The sequence below is a fragment of the Haemorhous mexicanus genome, chromosome 3 (assembly GCF_027477595.1).
Source record: "Haemorhous mexicanus isolate bHaeMex1 chromosome 3, bHaeMex1.pri, whole genome shotgun sequence".
NCBI classification, from domain to species: domain Eukaryota; kingdom Metazoa; phylum Chordata; class Aves; order Passeriformes; family Fringillidae; genus Haemorhous; species Haemorhous mexicanus.
The window spans coordinates 55,469,989-55,488,171 of NC_082343.1; the positions used below are offsets into that span (position 1 = coordinate 55,469,989).

The 18,183-nt window shown below is 43.0% G+C and overlaps 1 protein-coding gene across 4 annotated transcripts in view; it reads right to left on the reverse strand.

The window, feature by feature from the left end:
• The window catches only part of TMEM181 (transmembrane protein 181), a 33,841-nt gene extending 16,920 nt beyond the window's left edge, over positions 1 to 16,921 (reverse strand). For 2 of the 4 annotated variants that reach the window (XM_059841894.1, XM_059841893.1), the window contains exons 1-3: positions 16,776 to 16,921; positions 5,073 to 5,176; positions 1,120 to 1,175 (exon numbers count right to left, since the gene is read on the reverse strand). In XM_059841894.1, coding sequence (XP_059697877.1) covers positions 1,120 to 1,175; positions 5,073 to 5,176; positions 16,776 to 16,906 — 291 coding nt within the window. In that variant the 5' untranslated portion in view covers positions 16,907 to 16,921. Of the gene's footprint in view, positions 1 to 1,119; positions 1,176 to 5,072; positions 5,177 to 9,861; positions 9,956 to 16,775 lie in introns of those variants that run through there. The other 2 variants (XM_059841896.1, XM_059841895.1) reach the window with 1 other exon arrangement.
• Between the last annotated feature and the right edge of the window lie 1,262 nt (positions 16,922 to 18,183).

The following is an 18,183-nucleotide window of genomic DNA, read 5'->3' on the forward strand; positions in this document are numbered from 1 at the left end:
CTACTCTGTGGACAGCAGCTCACAGAAGTAGCCTAAACAGCACATGCGTTTTGCAAAGCACTGAAGTAAGGAAAGGTAAAATTACCTAAACCTTATAAAAGCACCAGCAAAACCAAAAAAGTTCAGATGTGAAAAACAAAATCCTGAGACAAGGCGCGAATATAAGAAATAATTTTTAGCACTTTACATCAAAAGTCATATTTGTAGGCCTTTGTCTGCTAAACAGTTTAAAACTTGTTAAACTATAATTACAAAAAAAGCCCTATTTTCCACTAGGTTTTCTAAAAATTCCACATTCAGTTCAAAAGAATGAAAGGTATCATTAACAGATAAAACCTACATGCAGGAAAGACTTCTCTAATTTGAAATCAAGATGTGCTTGAAAAACAATAAAACCCACCCACAGTATTCTTTACAATCCAAACATATATAGGTGACTGGTAGGTAAAAAAAACCCCAAAAACGTGTCCCAGTGTATTTAAAGGAAATGCACTTTAAGAAAAAACCCACAACAAAACCTTTTTAGCCCTTTCACAAAAAATACTTTGGATATTAGGTTGACAATGAAGAGCTAGACAAACAAAAATGCAAGAATCGAGAACCGAAATATGAAAGCACTTGAGAATATGTGAATGTTCCTCTTAGGAAGCCAGATCCCATGTCTTGGTCACAGGACAGTGAACAATTAACAAGAAATATTTCTTTAGAGAGGATAGAAAGGGAAATCACAAGAGGGATAGCATTAGCTGCCACTGAGAGCATTGTTTTTCAATGCATGTTCTCAACTTCTATTTCTGAACCCCCTACAAGAATCTCTAACATTAATTCACCAGGGAAAAACTCAAGTGCTTCTTTATCAGAAACTGCTGTGCAGAAACACCCTAGAAATCTCTACCTGACCTACTCACAACAGTAAGAGACCAGAAATTGCTGCTGGCTATTCATGAAGTAACACAGTGGTAGTACAATACTGCATGTTCAGCTTGGAAAGCACCACTAAGACATTCTGCAGTAAAAGTTTAACTATTTAAAATAACTGGGGGAAGGAGAGAAATGTTTAACATTACTAATATCAAACAAAACCATTCATATAATCCAACAACATTTATTAACTCCTACCTTTAGGCTGTTATTTAAGTCAGTTCTTGCTACAGAAGTTTCAATTACATTAGGACCTACACAATAAATAAGAAGGAAGAAAGAAAATAATATTGAAGTATACATATAAGTGATGATGCAAATATAGGTTTTCAAAAGATTGTAAAAAATACCCTGTGCAAAGCAGGTAAATAGTATTCCATTTTTCAGATGTTTCATATAAAGGATAAAGCACTTGGATATCTCAATATAATTTACAAATTTGACCTGCATGTTCCTTTAAGCATCTCTGCCATGGTATTGCTACGCATCATTAAATAAAGTAAATTATAAATCAAGAACTCCACGTCAAAAGCCCTGAATGTGTACTCTAAACTACTACAATTTTAGTAGTAGTTTTTTATTCATCTATATGTCTATCTTTACCTACCTATATATGTATATATATCTCCCAGGATTTTATGGGAATGCAGTCATGAAAGCACTTGGCTACAGAACCCCCTTGTTTAATTAGATGAGTCTGCTGAGGGCCATGTCCAGTTAAGTCTAACATCTTTAAGGACAGAGATTCCCACAACCTGTCTGGGAAACTTGTTCCAGTATTTAACCACCATTACAGTATGAAAAATTTCCTAATATCTAACAGGAATTTCTTCTGCTTGTGTTGCACCTCTGAGAAAAGCCCCATCTTCTGCATAACCCTTGATAAGGTGGTTCCAGACAGTGGTACAATTTCCCTTCAGACATGCAAGAGCACAGGGTACTGAGGACAAGAGGAATGCACATGTGTTTGTGTTTTTATGCACACGAAACACAAAAGGACTAAACCAGGAAAGTGACAGGGAAGAGTAGGAAAACATCTGTGTCTACACAGCAGGTTGTGAACACACACAGAGAAGACGTATAGCAGGTAGGGATATGAGCAAGACATAGACATCTGTATTTGGGCCAGGAAGATCCCTCTGTCCAAATGGTCTCTCCCTGTATACATTTGATCTGGCAGTTTAATGGATTTTTTTAACCCTCAAAATATGCTCTTTCAATCACAAACACAGTACTATAAAAATTATGCAAGAAAAGCAGTTTCTCACGCAGACCAAACATTCCAAAGTTACTACAAAGGAAGAATGGAGAAGAAGTTTATAAATGGGCAGCAAGGGATCACTCTGTCCAAGACAGGTTAGCTGTCATGACAGCTCTAAACATGCAGCACTGCTTGGGCTCCTACACCTACCCTACCCATCCCACCCATACTTAAAAGGAAAAATTAAGAATTTCAGCCATCACAGCCAGAATTTCATATAAGAATTGCACTGCAACATCACTAACAGCCACCCACTATAAAGTCAGTTCTGCATCACTGAACTTTTCAGCTCTCAAGTACATATAAACCAGATTTTTGAAAGGCATTTTTTGTTTTAAAAAGCAAAATTGAGTTTCAGTAGGTGTTCACAAGTCATCATATATCAGTAATTAAGTCTTGACAAAACAAATAGAATTAGCCTTTTTAAAGGGTTTTTATTTTTTAATTGGAAGATATGAACCAATATTGGGACAGAGAAATCCCAGTCAAAGTTTTTAAGAACAGCAATCAAACAAATAACGAAGCTCTAGTGCTATAACTGCTTGTTCTCTAGCAAGTGATATATAAAAGCTTTTGAAAAAAAATGATGCTGTGGATGCATTACTAACAAATGGAGACTAATTTAAATAGTTATTGTTTTTCTTTTAGTCTTGCTCACTTAACATAATAACAGATAAAGGCAAAGAACTACCCTGAACTGATGAACTGCACAGCTACTGAAAATGAGTTCTGCACCTTGGATTTTCTTTGAACTTGTCTCATCCCAAAGATAACAGACCCATTGTGAAAAGAGAAAGAAAGTGAGTGCAACTTGGAAAAACATCCAAACAAGTCCGTGTGTTTTGCGTTACAGGAACTGTAAGAGCAGCATCCATATCTGATCAAACTGTATTGATTTCTCAGATGAAAATCAAGAGTTCTGCCAGGCTTCCCAAACTGCAGGTATAGATGTTGAGTGTGGGCAATAGTACATTTAAGTAGCACAGAAAATATGGATGTATCTCCCACACTTTCATTTACTTAGTGGGTTTGGTGAGCTTTTCTCAGACTGCACCCTTTAACGAGAGAGCATTCTGTTGTTAGGGCCCCTCCTTCTATTCACAGGAAGCAAGCAGCTGTCAACAAAAGTGAGGAATATCACAGTAATTGCTCAGTGGATCTCCTCCCAAGGTAAACAGCATTCTTTTAAAAACATTTAAGTTATAATAATGAACACTCAGCCAAACTATCCAGCAAACTAGTCTTACAAGGACAAGAATCCCACAGCCATGCCAGTTCCTGAAGGGGATCACAGGCATGGCCTGGGACCACAGCATGGTACAGATGACCAAGTGCTGCTTACAGCAGCCAAGTCCCCTGGGCCAAAGGTAACCACACCACCAAATTACTCTGCATGCAGACACAATGTACCACCACAGCTCCCTCTCAGGTTCTGATGCTGATTAGAAACAATACACTCAGTTTTCTCTTCCAGGAGCTTTACCTAGTCTTACATAAAACAACTTTCTTTCATTTCTTGTAGCCTGGCAGTATAAGTACACAACTACAAATATAGTTCAATTTTAAAGCCAAATAGCCCAATTACACGAAATTAAATAATTCAATTTTTTCCCCCCTTTATCATAAAATGCACTTTTGTTGATGCAGTATTTTAGCGGCCAAATAATGCCCTTCAGCATCCTTCAGCAAGTCATAGGAATATCAGTGGTTAACCTTTATGAACTCAAAGCCAGTTTAGACCTTTGACTGCTATAATAAATCAAACAGCAGAAAAGAAGGTTTTATTTCACAGACAATTTTTATTATTGAAGGCTATTATGAAAAACATACTGCCTACAAGGCACAGATGGGCATAAAAAGCCCAAACAGCTGCCTCCAATTAACCCACCCTTCTTTCCAAGTCAGGCAGGACTGGATGGCTCTGAGGTCTGGGAGCCCTTCTCACTCTAAAGGAGGTGAAAGACAGGGCAGGGGTAGAGACAACCCAACATGTCAAAAAGTGTCAGAGAGGGACACAGGAGAACACACTGGACATGCTGAGTGATGTGGAAGTCAGCAGTAAAGCAGAGGAAGATGGTAACAACCTAAAGTAATTACATAGGGGATGGGTTACTTAATGAGTACCAGTCACTTTCCTTCTCCCTGTCACTTGACTTCTGTATTGATAAAGCTCTTCTGACAGCAGAGTATCAGTATATTTCACACTGCTAGGAGAGCACGCCGACTTATTTTTCAAGTATGTTTTAGCCCTGGAAAAGCCCTCTGGCATGAAATAAAGACGGGTCCCATGCTTTTCAACTCCCTAGGGACACTGCATCTTTGTTGATGAGACTACCACAAATCTCTGATCTCCAGGATGAGTACTAAGGCTTTATGTGCTTAGCCTCCCAGGTCATGTCAGGACTCTCACAAAGATCTCTGAAACCAGAGACCTAAGCTCATATGCCTTTGACAAATGAAGTTCATATTTTTACACTAAAATATTTTGTATTTATGTGGCATCTATCACCCAAACATTTAGAAGGCTTTACACACAGCTATGAGTTTCCTCACAGGAAATCAAGTATTAGCACTACCATTTTGTATATAGAAATAAAAAAAAAAAAAATTAATGTAGCAGTCTGCTGAAAAATTATGTTGCAATGAAGCTGCTTGTTTCATTTTATTGACTCTTCCTTGCGAAGCAGTTGCAAATACCAAGTCTTTGTAGGTAGTACTTCTATGAAAAAGTGAGATGGAAGAAAAACTTCCCTCTTCCTGTCAAGACAAAGGCTTCCTCAGACATCTCAGGAGCAGTAAGCTCATTAGCATCTAAATACATCTGTAAATATCAACAGGTTTAGACAAAGTATATGAGAACTGTAATCTTTTAAAAAGAGAACATCCTTACCTGCTATTCCTATGAAGACTGTCAGACCAAAACAAATAAAGAATACTACAAAGACCAGAACAAAATGCCTTTTGGACAGTGTATACAATCGCATCGGGGCCAGCCTACAGGAAGCAAAAGAAACCACAGAATTAGTGTCTGTCATATTTCTAAAGGGGCAAAAAATAAACCCCATTCATTCTTCAACAAAGAAAATTAAACCAAACCCTGAGGTAACATGTAACACTAAGGAAAAAGATATTAATGCTGCTTCATAGAGCAAAGATAACAGGAATTATTAAACACATCTATGTACACACACATTTGTGCCCCAAAATGTATGAATTTTGCCTATTTTTTAATATTAGGGTTTTCTATTGTCCTAAAACTTGTGCAACCGAAAGCATTTCTTAAAGGGAGAAAAGGTTGTTTGTGTTATTTCATACATTAATAACTTAAACATCCAAGACCCTATGTCTCCTGCAATGAGAGCTTAATCAAAAGGGACAGACATCACTAACAACTCAGTTACCTGCACAGGATCTTGATGAGTTGTCTATACACCAAAAATATATTTCAACCTAGAAGGATCATCCCTAACAAGGAGTAGGGCAGAACTCCAGATTTGCTAGATGCGCATGCTCAGGCTTTGAACTCTTGTCTGAGCTCCACCAAAGCTTGGGAAATAAAAACCTGAACTCAAGTTTGCTATTGGACACCTAAATAAAAATACACATACAAGGAAAGACAACTCCTGTACTATGCACTGGCGGTTACCATTAGGTTAAAGACAAAACGGAGGCAGCGGTGTGGGTGTGCATTGAAAATACCAACTGCATTCCCTGGAAAACAGGTAACTTCCAGTTCTGTTAGCCTAAGGGAAATATGAGCAAATAACTAATCTTCCATAAGGTGGACAAATCCACCACGTTTCAAAATACAGCAAACATTTCCTCTTGAGGTACACCAGAACTGAGCCACCGCACACCTGACTTTCTACTGCTGTTTCAGGAGGTATGATCATAGGAAGCTGTACAGTTTATATGGGAAAGCTGCAGGACTGGGGGGCTGATGGGCTGGTGGTGGTGTTTTTCAATAAATCTGTAGGAGCACCATCACAGAAAGAAATGAAACCTTAAGACTTTAATTACAGCACTCCCTTTTAGCTTGGAATAAAACTTCTTTTCACCACCTGAATGGTGCTCTCACTGGTTCACCACATTAACAAAGGATTACAGAAGAGGTGGTGAAATCCTCCCCTTAAGCCCTGCCTGAACTCTGGGACCAGGTACCATGTGCTGCATGCATGGAGCCCTTAAAGCAAGGCAAACAATTCACTTTAAACCAGTACAACGATTTAATAATAACTACCTCTATTTTCTTTGAGAATCACTGCATTTTTGCCAAATGAAGCACTACCAAAACCAATTTGAATTATTTCTTTACTGTAAAGTTTGAGAGATCCAAATCTTAATTTGTTAACGCAGAAAGGTGGTGGGGAAGGGAGGAAAACCCCACAGAAGCAATGAGAACTGCAAGCAAGTAGCTGCAAATGTTACTAGCCTGCACAAACTGGCTGTGCAGGACTCCAGACACAGCACCTGCAAAACACTTGCCATACACCTTTACACACAGCAGAAACTCTGCATCAGTCTAGAGGTCAGAACAGCTGACTGCACAGCCAAAAAAGGCAGGCCTTACACGAAATGACCAAGTAATTACCATATAAGCAATATCAGACCATCACACAGAAGCCTCACAGAAAAATAGGGTTTTAAGCTGACTTTTAAAATGCCAATTAATAGAAGCATTTCAAACCAGGACTTGTCTGCTCAACTTTTGCAGGGATGTAACTGCAGTTTTTTCTTGTATCAATGTCTTAAAACCTCAGCATTCATGCACTTAAACCATGTTAAAGCTATTAAATCCGTACTAGTTCTAAAACAACTAACTTAGGTGCATTTTTCCATCAACTCCAGAAATGACCTGGTATTCCCTGTCTACCTGAGTACACCAAGTATGGGATATTATCCTGAGATACCAAAGTAATAATCATAACAAGAAAATCCCTGACATACAAAAACAGTACATAAAATGTGGACATGCCTAAATTAACTGTAAGAGTTCAAGTGGATACCAAATGCTTCATGGCAGAGCACATAGTGAGGATGTCTCAACACAGGAAAGTCCATGGCTTGAGCAAAGCTGACAACTGGAAGGGTGTCATGCTTGCAGTAAAGCATAACATATACTTGTGCTGTCTGAGCAGCTCACATCTGGGCACCCACTTCACAGCTACAGGCTTATGCAGGATAATTCTGACTTGCTGTGCATGTTCTTGGTTCTTCTGAAAAGTTTCCTAATTTCAGAGTTTTTGCAAACATTGCAAAATACATGATGTGGACATGAAAAGCAGCTCCCTCCCCACACTCCTTACAGGAAAGCCACCAGTTCCCCACCCAGCCAAGAATGTTACAACCACTGGCAATTAGCACCTTGGTTTACACATAAGCCAGAGTAGATGTGCTTGTGAGCTTTTGAAGAACACATTACAGACATTGGCTCATTCTTTATTCCAGCTGCTCTCCAGATGGTGCAACACCTAGTAGCTGGAATGGGTAGGTGTACACCTACCTACCAACAGGGATGCTGTACCCATCCAAGAGTGGAGACACAGAGAGCAGGGACAAACTTCGTGTTTTCCTTTCATTCACACCTGTACTCCTCAACTCTCATGTAAGCCACTGACTGAACGTGCTGCTTTAGAGGTCAGTAAGGCAACATGGACACCTTTACTCACAGCAAATGAAAGAACTCAGCCAAATCTTAACTGCATTTCTCATGAGGGCAAACCACAATTTACAGCATTCCTATCAGGTGATGCACGCTCCACTGCCCCTCGCCACAGCTGCAGGACTTCCTTGTGTAGATTTAAGTGTCTCGTTGCACCTACCACCAGCTGACATACAAAGCAGGTAAAATCACCTTCCCCTGAGTTCATTGTTTAACACCTGCCTTTTGGAAAGAGATTACATAAAGTTTATGAATATACATAAGTGCAAGTTGGTGATGCCCCACTGACAGCCTCTATCTTACATTTGAAAGGCCCAAGAAAGAATGAAATGTTGGAAGCACATTTATAGGAAAATCAAAAAATATTACTCCCTCTGGATGCACCTGTTCAAACAAGTCAAGAACTGTGCTTTCCTCTACCAAACAAAGTGGAAGATACTTTTATCAGCCCAACCACAGCAGTCCAAAGCTCAAGACTAGGCATCCAACTGTCTGCAGGTCCTTCAGGCAGCTTTTACCATCTACCCTCAGCTTTACCCTAATTCAGAGTGGTTTATAATTAACTTATGTCTGAAACTGACAGCAGAGGAGAAAATCCTGAGATACAAACAGAGAAATAGTATACCTACACGTCTCAAATAGCAGTCAGTAAAACTAAATTGCTCTAGTGCAGCCTGTGACAGAGTTAACTTTGGAAACACACACTCAACTACTGCAATTTTTCAGTAGCCATTCATACGTGAGATGTAAAGGCGGGTTACATTTTGCTTTTGGAGTAAAATTTTGTCTCCAAAGGGTCAGCAAAATGTTCCTCAGGATATTCCTCATCTTCAAATCACTTCTCATGACTGCACAACAAAGTCTTTAACGAAGACCATCACGAAAAACAGAGCCTATTATATAGCAGTTTTCACTAAAGACTGACTTTAAAGAAGGGAAAGCTCTGGTGAAACTGAGATTAAGCAGTATGTAGGCACAGAGTCGATACTAAAATCAGAAATAGCTCACTTTTATGCACAGCAGCTTTTCTGAAATCCTAGCCTCAACATCTCTGCCTCCAACTGCTCTTCTCTATTTTAGGCTCACTCCCAAATAGAACCATCAAACCCACTTTGATTTGAATAATTATATATTCTACCGATGCTGACAGTACTGGGGCTATCCATGCACCCTGCACTTGCTCATGGTTTAAATACATTGTGTGCTTCATGTCCCTCAGAAGACCTTGAATTTCTTCTTGCAAATGTGTTCCACAAGGATTAAAAGCTAATGAGGCAGCACATGACTACATAAAAAAAGGCACAAAGCTAACATTGTCAGTACTATATAGAACTTCTACATGACAACTGACAGATAAACATGGCTATGCTTTGCCTTTGCAAAGTGTACACGGGGTGGGCTTGGCTTTTTTGGTTTTTTAGTTGTTGTTCGTTGTATTCGTTTAAGTCTGAATAATTAAACACGACTATGACTCTGTCCATGCCAAGAAACATCCGGGAAAACAAGTTTTATTTTTTCCTTTAATAAACCATCTGAGAGTAAAGATACCGGGGGTGGGGGGAGGTTTTATTGGCCATATAAAAGGCAAACTCACAGCGTTCACCTAAATAAAAGGACAGTCACCCTCGGGGCTCTGAGTGGCAAACCACAACCTCAGAAACACTCATTTAACCCTCGGCGAGCTGATTTCCTTAACAAGGATAACACGTACAAACCGAATTAGACTCAGAGATTAGACCCAAAGAGATTGAGGGGTCTCCCTCCCCGGAGATACTCCAGACCCGTCAGGACACAATCCTGTGCAACGTGCTCTAGGACTGATCCTGCCGGAGCACGCAGCCTGGACCAGACGCCCAGTGACCGCGGTCCCTTCATCGCTTGCCCGTTCTGTGATTCTGTCAATGACAACACTCAGCTCCTCCCTCACAAAGAGGAGTTTGCTCTCCCGGACCCGGACCCGAGCGAACCGGCCGCCCCTCAGGCTCGCGAGCCCCGCGCGCCCCCCGCCCCCACTCACGGCTCCATCGCGGCGCCGCGCGCGCGTTGCCGGCACCTCCTCCGCGCGCCGCCGCCGTGGCACAGCCGGCGCCGGGCGGCGCCTTCCGCGTGCGTCACCGCGCGGCCGCCACGCGGCCCCACACACGTCACGGGCCCCGCCGCGCCCCGGCCGCGGGGGAGCTGCGAGGGGGGGCGGCGGAGCTACGGCGAGCCCGAGGGGACATGCGCCAGCGGTCCGCCGGGGCTGTGGGAGGCAGAGCGGGAGAGACCCCTCGGGAGGGCGTGCGATAGAGCTTTTCTTTGGTGAGCCGGCTTGCAGTGCCAGCACACGGCTGGTCCTGGCCTGCCGAGCGCTGCGGGTTCAAAATCCCAGCAACACAGAATCAGGGAACAAGCTGAAAAGATCCCAAAGATCACCGAGTCCAACCTATGAGCTAACACCACCGTGTCTGCTTACGCCATGGCACGGAGTGCCACGTCAGTCTTTCCTTAAACACCTTTAAAGATGGTGACTTCACCACCTCCCTGGACAGCCCGTTCCAATGCCTAATCACCCTTTCTGTGAAAATATTCCTCCTAATGTCCAACCTGAACCTCTGGTGCAGCGTGAAGCCTTTCCTCTTGTCCTGTGTCTGGTTTCTTGGGAGAAGAGACCAGCCCCCATTGGCTCCAGCCTGCTTTCTGGTGGCTGTAGAGAGCTATGTGGTCTCCCCGAGCCTCCTTTTCTCCAGACTAAACACCCCCAGCTCCCTCAGCTGCTCCTCCCAGGACTTGTGCTCCAGACCCTTCCCCAGCTCTATTGCCTTCTCTGGACACGCTCCAGCCCCTCAGTGTCCTCCCTGCAGTGAGGGGCCCAGAACTGATCACAGCACTCGAGGTGTGGCCTCACCAGTGCTGAGAGCAGGGGGACAATCCCTGCCCTGCTCTGGCCACACCATTGCTGATCCAGGCCAGGATGCCATTGGCCTTCTTGGCCACCTGGGCACAGCTGGGTCATGTTCAGCTCCTGACCAGCACCCCCAGGTCCTTTTCTGCCAGGCCACTTTCCAGCTACCCTTCCCCAGCCTGTAGCACTGCCTGGGGTTGTGACCAAAGTGTAGAGCCCAGCGTTTGGTCTAGTTGAACCTCATACAATGTAGTATAAGTACCTGTACATTGTATGAGTACCTCATACAATGTACAAGTACATGAGGCCAGATGTGTTATTGTGCCAGGATAACAGCAGTATTTTCCACATTTCTAGTGTGTTTTATCAGCTTGTGCTGTAGTAGTAGCAACCACAGGTAGCAGAGGGAAATTTAATGGTATAAACAGAAAATACTTAGGACAGAAAAGTGGTTCTTTTCTGTCAAACCCGTCTATTTTAGGCAAAAGGCCCGGTGTGATGTATCCATGCTGAACACGCACATGTTTAGTGCCACCTGGGTGGTAAACGATTTGTTTACCAGCTCTTTCAGTGGAATTAAAATGCTGTCACTGCAGTCATCTGCACAAAGCTTTGTGGTATTCAAGGGATGTGATTGATGTACAATGTTTGCAGAGAATTCAGTCAGCTCACAAGCAACAGAAATTAAATCCTAGGAGTAAGCGACTACTTTAAACACACTATGTAATAAAAATGTCTAGTTCACACCCAACAGTGTTCTGTTCTTGCACAATGTTAAGGTAAAGTTAGGTTTCTGTTCTGAATTTCTGTTAAATGTCCGAACACCGGGCAACAAAGATTGTCAACCTGGGTAGTGATGGTAAAGAGTAGGAAGGTATAAGGGTTAGCCAAACTATGTTTTGTACTCATTTTTGATAGCTCTAACATCTGCTCATAGAAAGTCAGCACTGCAGTTACTAAAACGTGGGAATACCTGATGTGTAATCTTGAATGAAATTCAGAGTAACTGGCTGGCTTTGGTGTTTGTCATATACAGAAGGCAGAGCCACTTTGGGATGACCCCCAAAGAAATGCTTAGATAGATCAGTCAACAAATAATTTAAAAATTATCTCTTCAACAGTTAAATAATTTCATTAAGAGCTTACTTCAATGATACAATGGTCTTATTGCATTTCCTTTTTAAAAGTACTTAGGATTAATAATATTATTCATTTTATTCTATTACTCTGGGGGCAGTTATGTCATTACTTGAGACCTGTGGGACCCAGTATACCACTCTTTTGTAACACCACTGAACCTAAAAAAATGCTGGGAATTAATTTAGTCATTGATACTGGTATTTATCCCATCAGTGATTTACAGCACTGATGATCACTTGGTAATCTCATAAAAATAGCTGCCTTGAGAAATACATAGTAGCAATTGATGAAGAAAAGGTGTCCACACATTTTAAATCAATGAGAGTTTAAACTGTAGACAAGAACCAACTGGGGGAAAGAAAATAAAGCTTTGAGTAATCAGGACAACTTAACAAAGTGTATCTGCTCAGAACAAGTTATCATCACTGCCAAGCCACAATTGGCCATTAGGTCATGGATGACTATGACATGCATTGTGTTGCTTCCAGCACACTTCTGGCTTCTCCAAGTTCTCCCTGGCCAGAAAATGGTGGAAGGGTGTTTACAGCATCTGTGACCATTCCCAGTGTTCTGGGAAGTGTGGTTGTGTAGTTATAACTCTCTGTATTTATGTGCACACAATTGAGCTGTTCCAAGGACTGCTCCAATCCCCCTGGCACTCAGGTGTCTCACTAATGTGAATTTATTATCCTCAAACCAAAACTGTGTTCTTCTCATTGAGTAGGTAGGAAACTTGAAGCACAGAGAGACTGAGCCTTGCCAAAAGTCACTTGGAGAACTGTGTTGGTGGCAGAGCTTGAAATACAGCTCACTTCAATTAACCATGGGACCACATTTCTCTTTGCCATCTAGCTTACAAAGGGTTGTGAAAACACTGTAAACATGTACATTTTGTGCTCTTTTTTGTGAAAATTTTGGCACTGAGTTCACAACTAAACACTTGGAGGGAAGACACTCTGAAACTCCTCTCTCTTCACAGAGTCAGTCAGTCTCACTCTGCTTCTTCCAAGAAGATGCTACTGAGTGCCTTGTCTGACCTGCTCTGGGATGAAATAGTGCAAGAAGCTGCTGTCTGCCTCATCAGTTATAGGAGCTGGACAGTGTGTGATGAATGAGGCTTGCAAGAGAAGGCAAACTGAGCTATCAATAGGAGGCCAAATGCTCACTCAGCTGGGATTCTACTTAAACTGAACACCTTAGCACTAAAGCTGTACTTTCATGGCCAGTTTACACTTTCATGGCTCACAGCTACAAAGTCACAGCTTCAGTGACAACAGGTGAAATCCAGCCTCTCTCTAGCTGGAGCTCTTCCAATTTTGCCAGCACCCATGTTAGTGCAGTGGACTGGTGAATGGAATAATGGAAATCATCTGAGTTAAAGGTCACTTAGGAACTAGTTGCTCAGTCAGTGTGCACAAAAAGGATTAATTGTGGGCAGATGAGGAAAGAGCAGAAATGTGTGACCAGGGAAATGAGAGCTGGGATGTTTTTTTCCAGCCACAGAGCCAGCTTATGGCAGCTTAAAGCAATCACAAAGCTACAGTATTAGTCTCATCCTCCTCTCTCTGTTTCAAGCCTTCTGGCCCTAGCTATATACTTCCCATTGGGGGCATTCAGGTTCTTCTAATTGCCAGGACCCTGAAAGAACAAGAGAAGGGTACCAGCTGTGATCAAAGCAGCCTGAAGATCCTGCCTGGGTCAAGGCTGAAGGCAGCATGAACCTTCCAGGAATTTGACTGCAGATGTCCAACAAGGTCTTGTTGACCTCATGGCTTCTCACAGACTTGCACTTTAGCGTGGGTAGAAGATGCATATTGGTGTGAAGAAATGTATATTTTATCATAACAGCCTTCTCTGGTAACTTCAGGTTTCTCCTCAGAAGCACACAGGTACCAGTTCTCTAAGGAAAAACGAACATCCTCTCTTTATTGCTGAGTCAAATGATGTAGTATTCTCAGGTCTTTTTGCCAGAGGAGCAGAACCACGGTCAATGAAATTTTCCCACATGGTTTGAAGATTGTCTATGTAACATCCAACATTAATTAAAGCTGCAGGTTAATTTTTTTTTTTTTTTTTTGTGATGTCCTATATACAGTCTTTTCCTTTTGATGTACAAAATGTCATATTATTACATGATAGGAGTTTAAAGTTTATTCCTTGTGGAAAGCAGGGCAGATTGAAGGACATTTATCTCATTCTCTGGGTATTATTACTAAATTCAGCATCAACACTGTGCTTCCCTGTATAAGCTGATTGGCCAGTGGGACATGTTCATTAACCTAGAAATTGATTTTTCAGGAATGCCATGTTGCAGTTATGCAACTCTGATGTCAGACCACAATTTGCTCTCTCCTGTCTATCAGATAGACACTTCAATTCCTATCAAAATGTTTCCAGCAAGCTGAACTCTTCAACACCAGCTAGGCGATAGAGTTATGAAATTCCCACTGAAAAATACCTGTCAGCTGATTGGGAAGCCTGGTGTCTTCTGGTAAGCTTTGGTATCTCACTGCTAGCATGTCAAACAGATAAAAATATGTTTTAGTAAAATTGGTACTAAGCTCTTTTCATACCAATAGTGTACTCAAAATGGCTTAGAGAAGCAGGGAGTTGTTATCTGCTGTCAGAGCAGTAGTCTCTACATTACATCCCTGAGTGTGCTCATTTATAACCTGGCCAAACATCCTGAGTAAAACAAAGAGGGACAAGAGGATCAAAAATCGAATTCTCCTTCCCGTAAGTGAGAGTTGCCTGTAAGAAGAATCCACAGTAGCATCAAGGAACCCACCTCCACAACAGGAATCTAAAAAGCAAGGTGTCATTGCTACATCCACCCACGGTGCTGAAGGGAAGCACTCGCCAGAACAGCAGGAATGCAGTGGCAGTAACAGAAACTCACTTTACACCAGGTCACTTAGGTTAAGATCTTGGGAATGCAGAGAATTATGAGCATGACTTGTAAGTCAGGAAGTATTATTTCCATGTTAAGAGTCCAGTATTACTCCATTTCATTCTAGATGACCGGCAGCTGATACCTCTTGGGGGTATTGTCACTGAAGAAAGGGCAATCTAGCACTAACTCTGCAAGCTCATTTGATTCACTGAGGTAGCAACTTTTCTTTTCAATGCAGAAAGTCCCTCCATACACTCTTAAGATCATAAAAATGAATTAATAATAGTTTATCTTGGAGAGCTCAGGATTCTTCTAGAAATAAAGCTGAACAAATGCCTCTCCCAAGACCTCTTATTTGTTAATTCAACAAGTTAATGCCTCCTGTCTTTCTCCATTCTAGTGCCAATATACCTCACTGTGCTGCCAGATGCCCACAGGTACATCACCATCACTCTTTATCACCTCCTGTGGCTTCTCACACCATGCTCAAGTGTAAGGAGCCATTGTTTTGCCAGGAAAGACCATGGATTTATTAGACTCTGCCAAGCTGTCAGTGTTTCCAAGCTCTGTGACTCTGTAGTCTTTGATGATGTGAATAATTAGACAAACTCAATCTAATGGACCGCCTGCCCCTTCACTGGGAAAAACCACATTCTGAAGTCAAATGACTTAAGCAGAACAGCTGGGGTACTGTGCAGACTGCCCAGATGCACAGTAAAATAGAGGTGAAAGAGACCTCATCTTTCTCTCTGTTTTAGGACAGCATCTGCCAGATCTAAGACTTTCGTGGGATGTGTTTGTCAAAAGTTTTTAAAACCCTCCAATGATGGAGATGCTGGAGTCTCTCTGGATAATCCTTTCTTGTAGTGTTTTGCAATCCTCCCCATTCAATTTTTTTTCTTGATGTCTAACAAGAACTTTTATTGCTTCAGTTAATATTACTCTGTACTGTTTTGTCCAAGATGAACATGAAGTTTCTCTTTACAGAAATTCCTATTCCTCCAACTTCAATGTTTGTTCTTTTGGGGGAGTAATCTCAAATTTTCCTCAAAGCTATGCTTTCAAGACTTTTGATTATTAAGATCCCTGTCTTATCCTCTCTTCCACTGACAGGCCCTTGAAGTGTGGTGTTCAGAATTGGACACAGGCTGCACTAGGGTCTGGAGTGTTGACTAAAGTAGGTGGTGTAACTCTCACATCTTATGCTTCTGCTGTACATTTACCTTCCTCATGTGTATAAGACAATGTCATTGTTGAAAGCGACTATTTTATAAAAGATTACAATTTCTATACCCTTTTAAGACAAAAATGTCATATAACTGTTCCCCAACTTGTATTTGTGTAGATGAACAGCATCCATTCTCTGCATAGTTAATGGCACCTGTTTCTCCTAATGTTCATTCTACTTTTTGGAAACTTCCTCCAATTCAAAAATTCATTTCATTTATAACCAAGGCGTCCAACCCTTGGAGCCCTTCCTAGCCTTGTGTAATCTCAAACCACCCATACTCTCCAGCCATCACTGGTCTGTCACGAAAACAGCAGACAAGGCAAGGCTCCGAAGAAATGTCGGTGTAGCCCACGCAGTGTACCTGTCCCTTCTGACTTCAACCTTTGCCAACCACTCTCATTTTCCTAATCTGTTCTTACCCCGTTCCAGGATTGTTTCGCGGCTGCCTCTACAACACATCCATGCTTGCTACGACAGTGGAAAAGTCGTAGCACGGAGGGACGCAGATGGAAATTGCCTGTGTATGGCTGTGAACAGGTGAGGGTAGGAAGAGAGGCGTGGGGCTGTCAGATCGGGGGGCGCTGCCAGAGCACATCTCCCGGGCGGAGCAGCGGCCCCTCCGCTGCCGGGCTGCGGGATCCGGGCGCTCGCCTGGAGCAGCCCCGGGGCCGGGCGGCCGCTCCGGGGAGCTCAGCCGGGGACTCCTCGTGTGATGCCCGGCACCCAACCCCCCGCTAGCCCCCGCTCGGCCCCGATGCCGGCCGGAGCCGCGCCCGGCAGTACCGGTAGTAGCGATCATCCTTGTAGGGCGTGAGGTCCTCCTGGATCTCCCGGTACGTCTCCCGCACCCGCCGGCAGAAGCGCTTGACCTCGCCGCACAGCGGGCTCCCGAAGGCGGCGAAATCCGCCTCCATGCCGCTCACGCCGCCGCCTCAGGCCCCGCGCTCCGCCATGGAGCCCCGCCGGAGCCCGCCCGGCGCTGCGCGGCCGCGGGGCGGGGGCGGCGCAGGAGCCGCAGCGGCGGCGGCGGATGCGGGGGGGAGCGGATGCAGGAGCGGGGGATGCAGGGAAGGGGGATGCAGGGAAGGGGGATGCAGGGAAGGGGCCGAATGCAGGAGCTACCGATGCAGGGGCGGGAGATGCAGGGACGAAGGATGCAGGAATGGGGGATTCAGCAGCAGCAAGGGATGCAGGGGCGAAGGACGCAGGGCGGGCCCTCCGCGCACGGCCCGCACCCCCGGGGGCGGCGGGAGCCGCTTCAGCACCACGGAGAGAGGCGGCCGGTGCCGGGAAGTAAGCAACGAGCTCGCATTACCTCTGCTAAAAATATCTCTTTTCTTTTTTCTTTTTTTTTTTTTAAATAAAACTGTTTTTTTCCTTAAAAACATACCAGCTCTATGTAAAATAAATGCCCTGATTTTTATTGCTTCTTTTCCCCAACGTAGCGGGTATGTAAAAGAAACCCTATGCTAAATCTACTTTTCATGGTCATGACACTATAAATGGTCCAAAACTAAGAATGATGCTATTTACATTGTCTAAATCTAGAACCTCTGACTGAAACTCTAGTCAGTTTACAGAGCACCATGTTAGCATAATTCATATTAAACTTTCCTTCATAAAAAAATTCACATTTAAACTTGTATAAGTTACTCAATCACTTGAAGCCTTAATTTCTGCTAATGGCATTGATGATATCCATATTAAAAGCAAAAATTCTGTTACTCTTGATATGCAATCATTGTGTCTAGAAGGTATAAATATCAAAGTCTTTTGTCCTGCTCCTCTCATGTAAATATCTTCCCTGTTGACATTCAGGAAGCTGGGCTGGGTTATTTCCCAGCCTTGCCCTTAGTCTGTATTTTATCACATACTAAGACTGAAACATGCTTTTTTGCTTAAAGTGATCTCTCACAAATGTGTGCTGGGAAGAGGTTAATCCTGGTGGTGCAGTAGGAGAGGGACAGACAACTCATTTTCCCCAGCAGGTGGGGGAGAAAGGAAGGTTCATCTCTGACCAAGAATTTCTATTTCCTCCCTATGAATATTTCTAAGCTTGAGAAGACATAGCAGCAGATAAAAGCCACATGCACATTTAAGTCAAAGGGGTTTTTTGGTTGGTTTGTTCATTTTTTGAGAGCCCAGAGCAGCATCATTCCAGACACACAATGTTCTTTGTTGTGCTGAACAT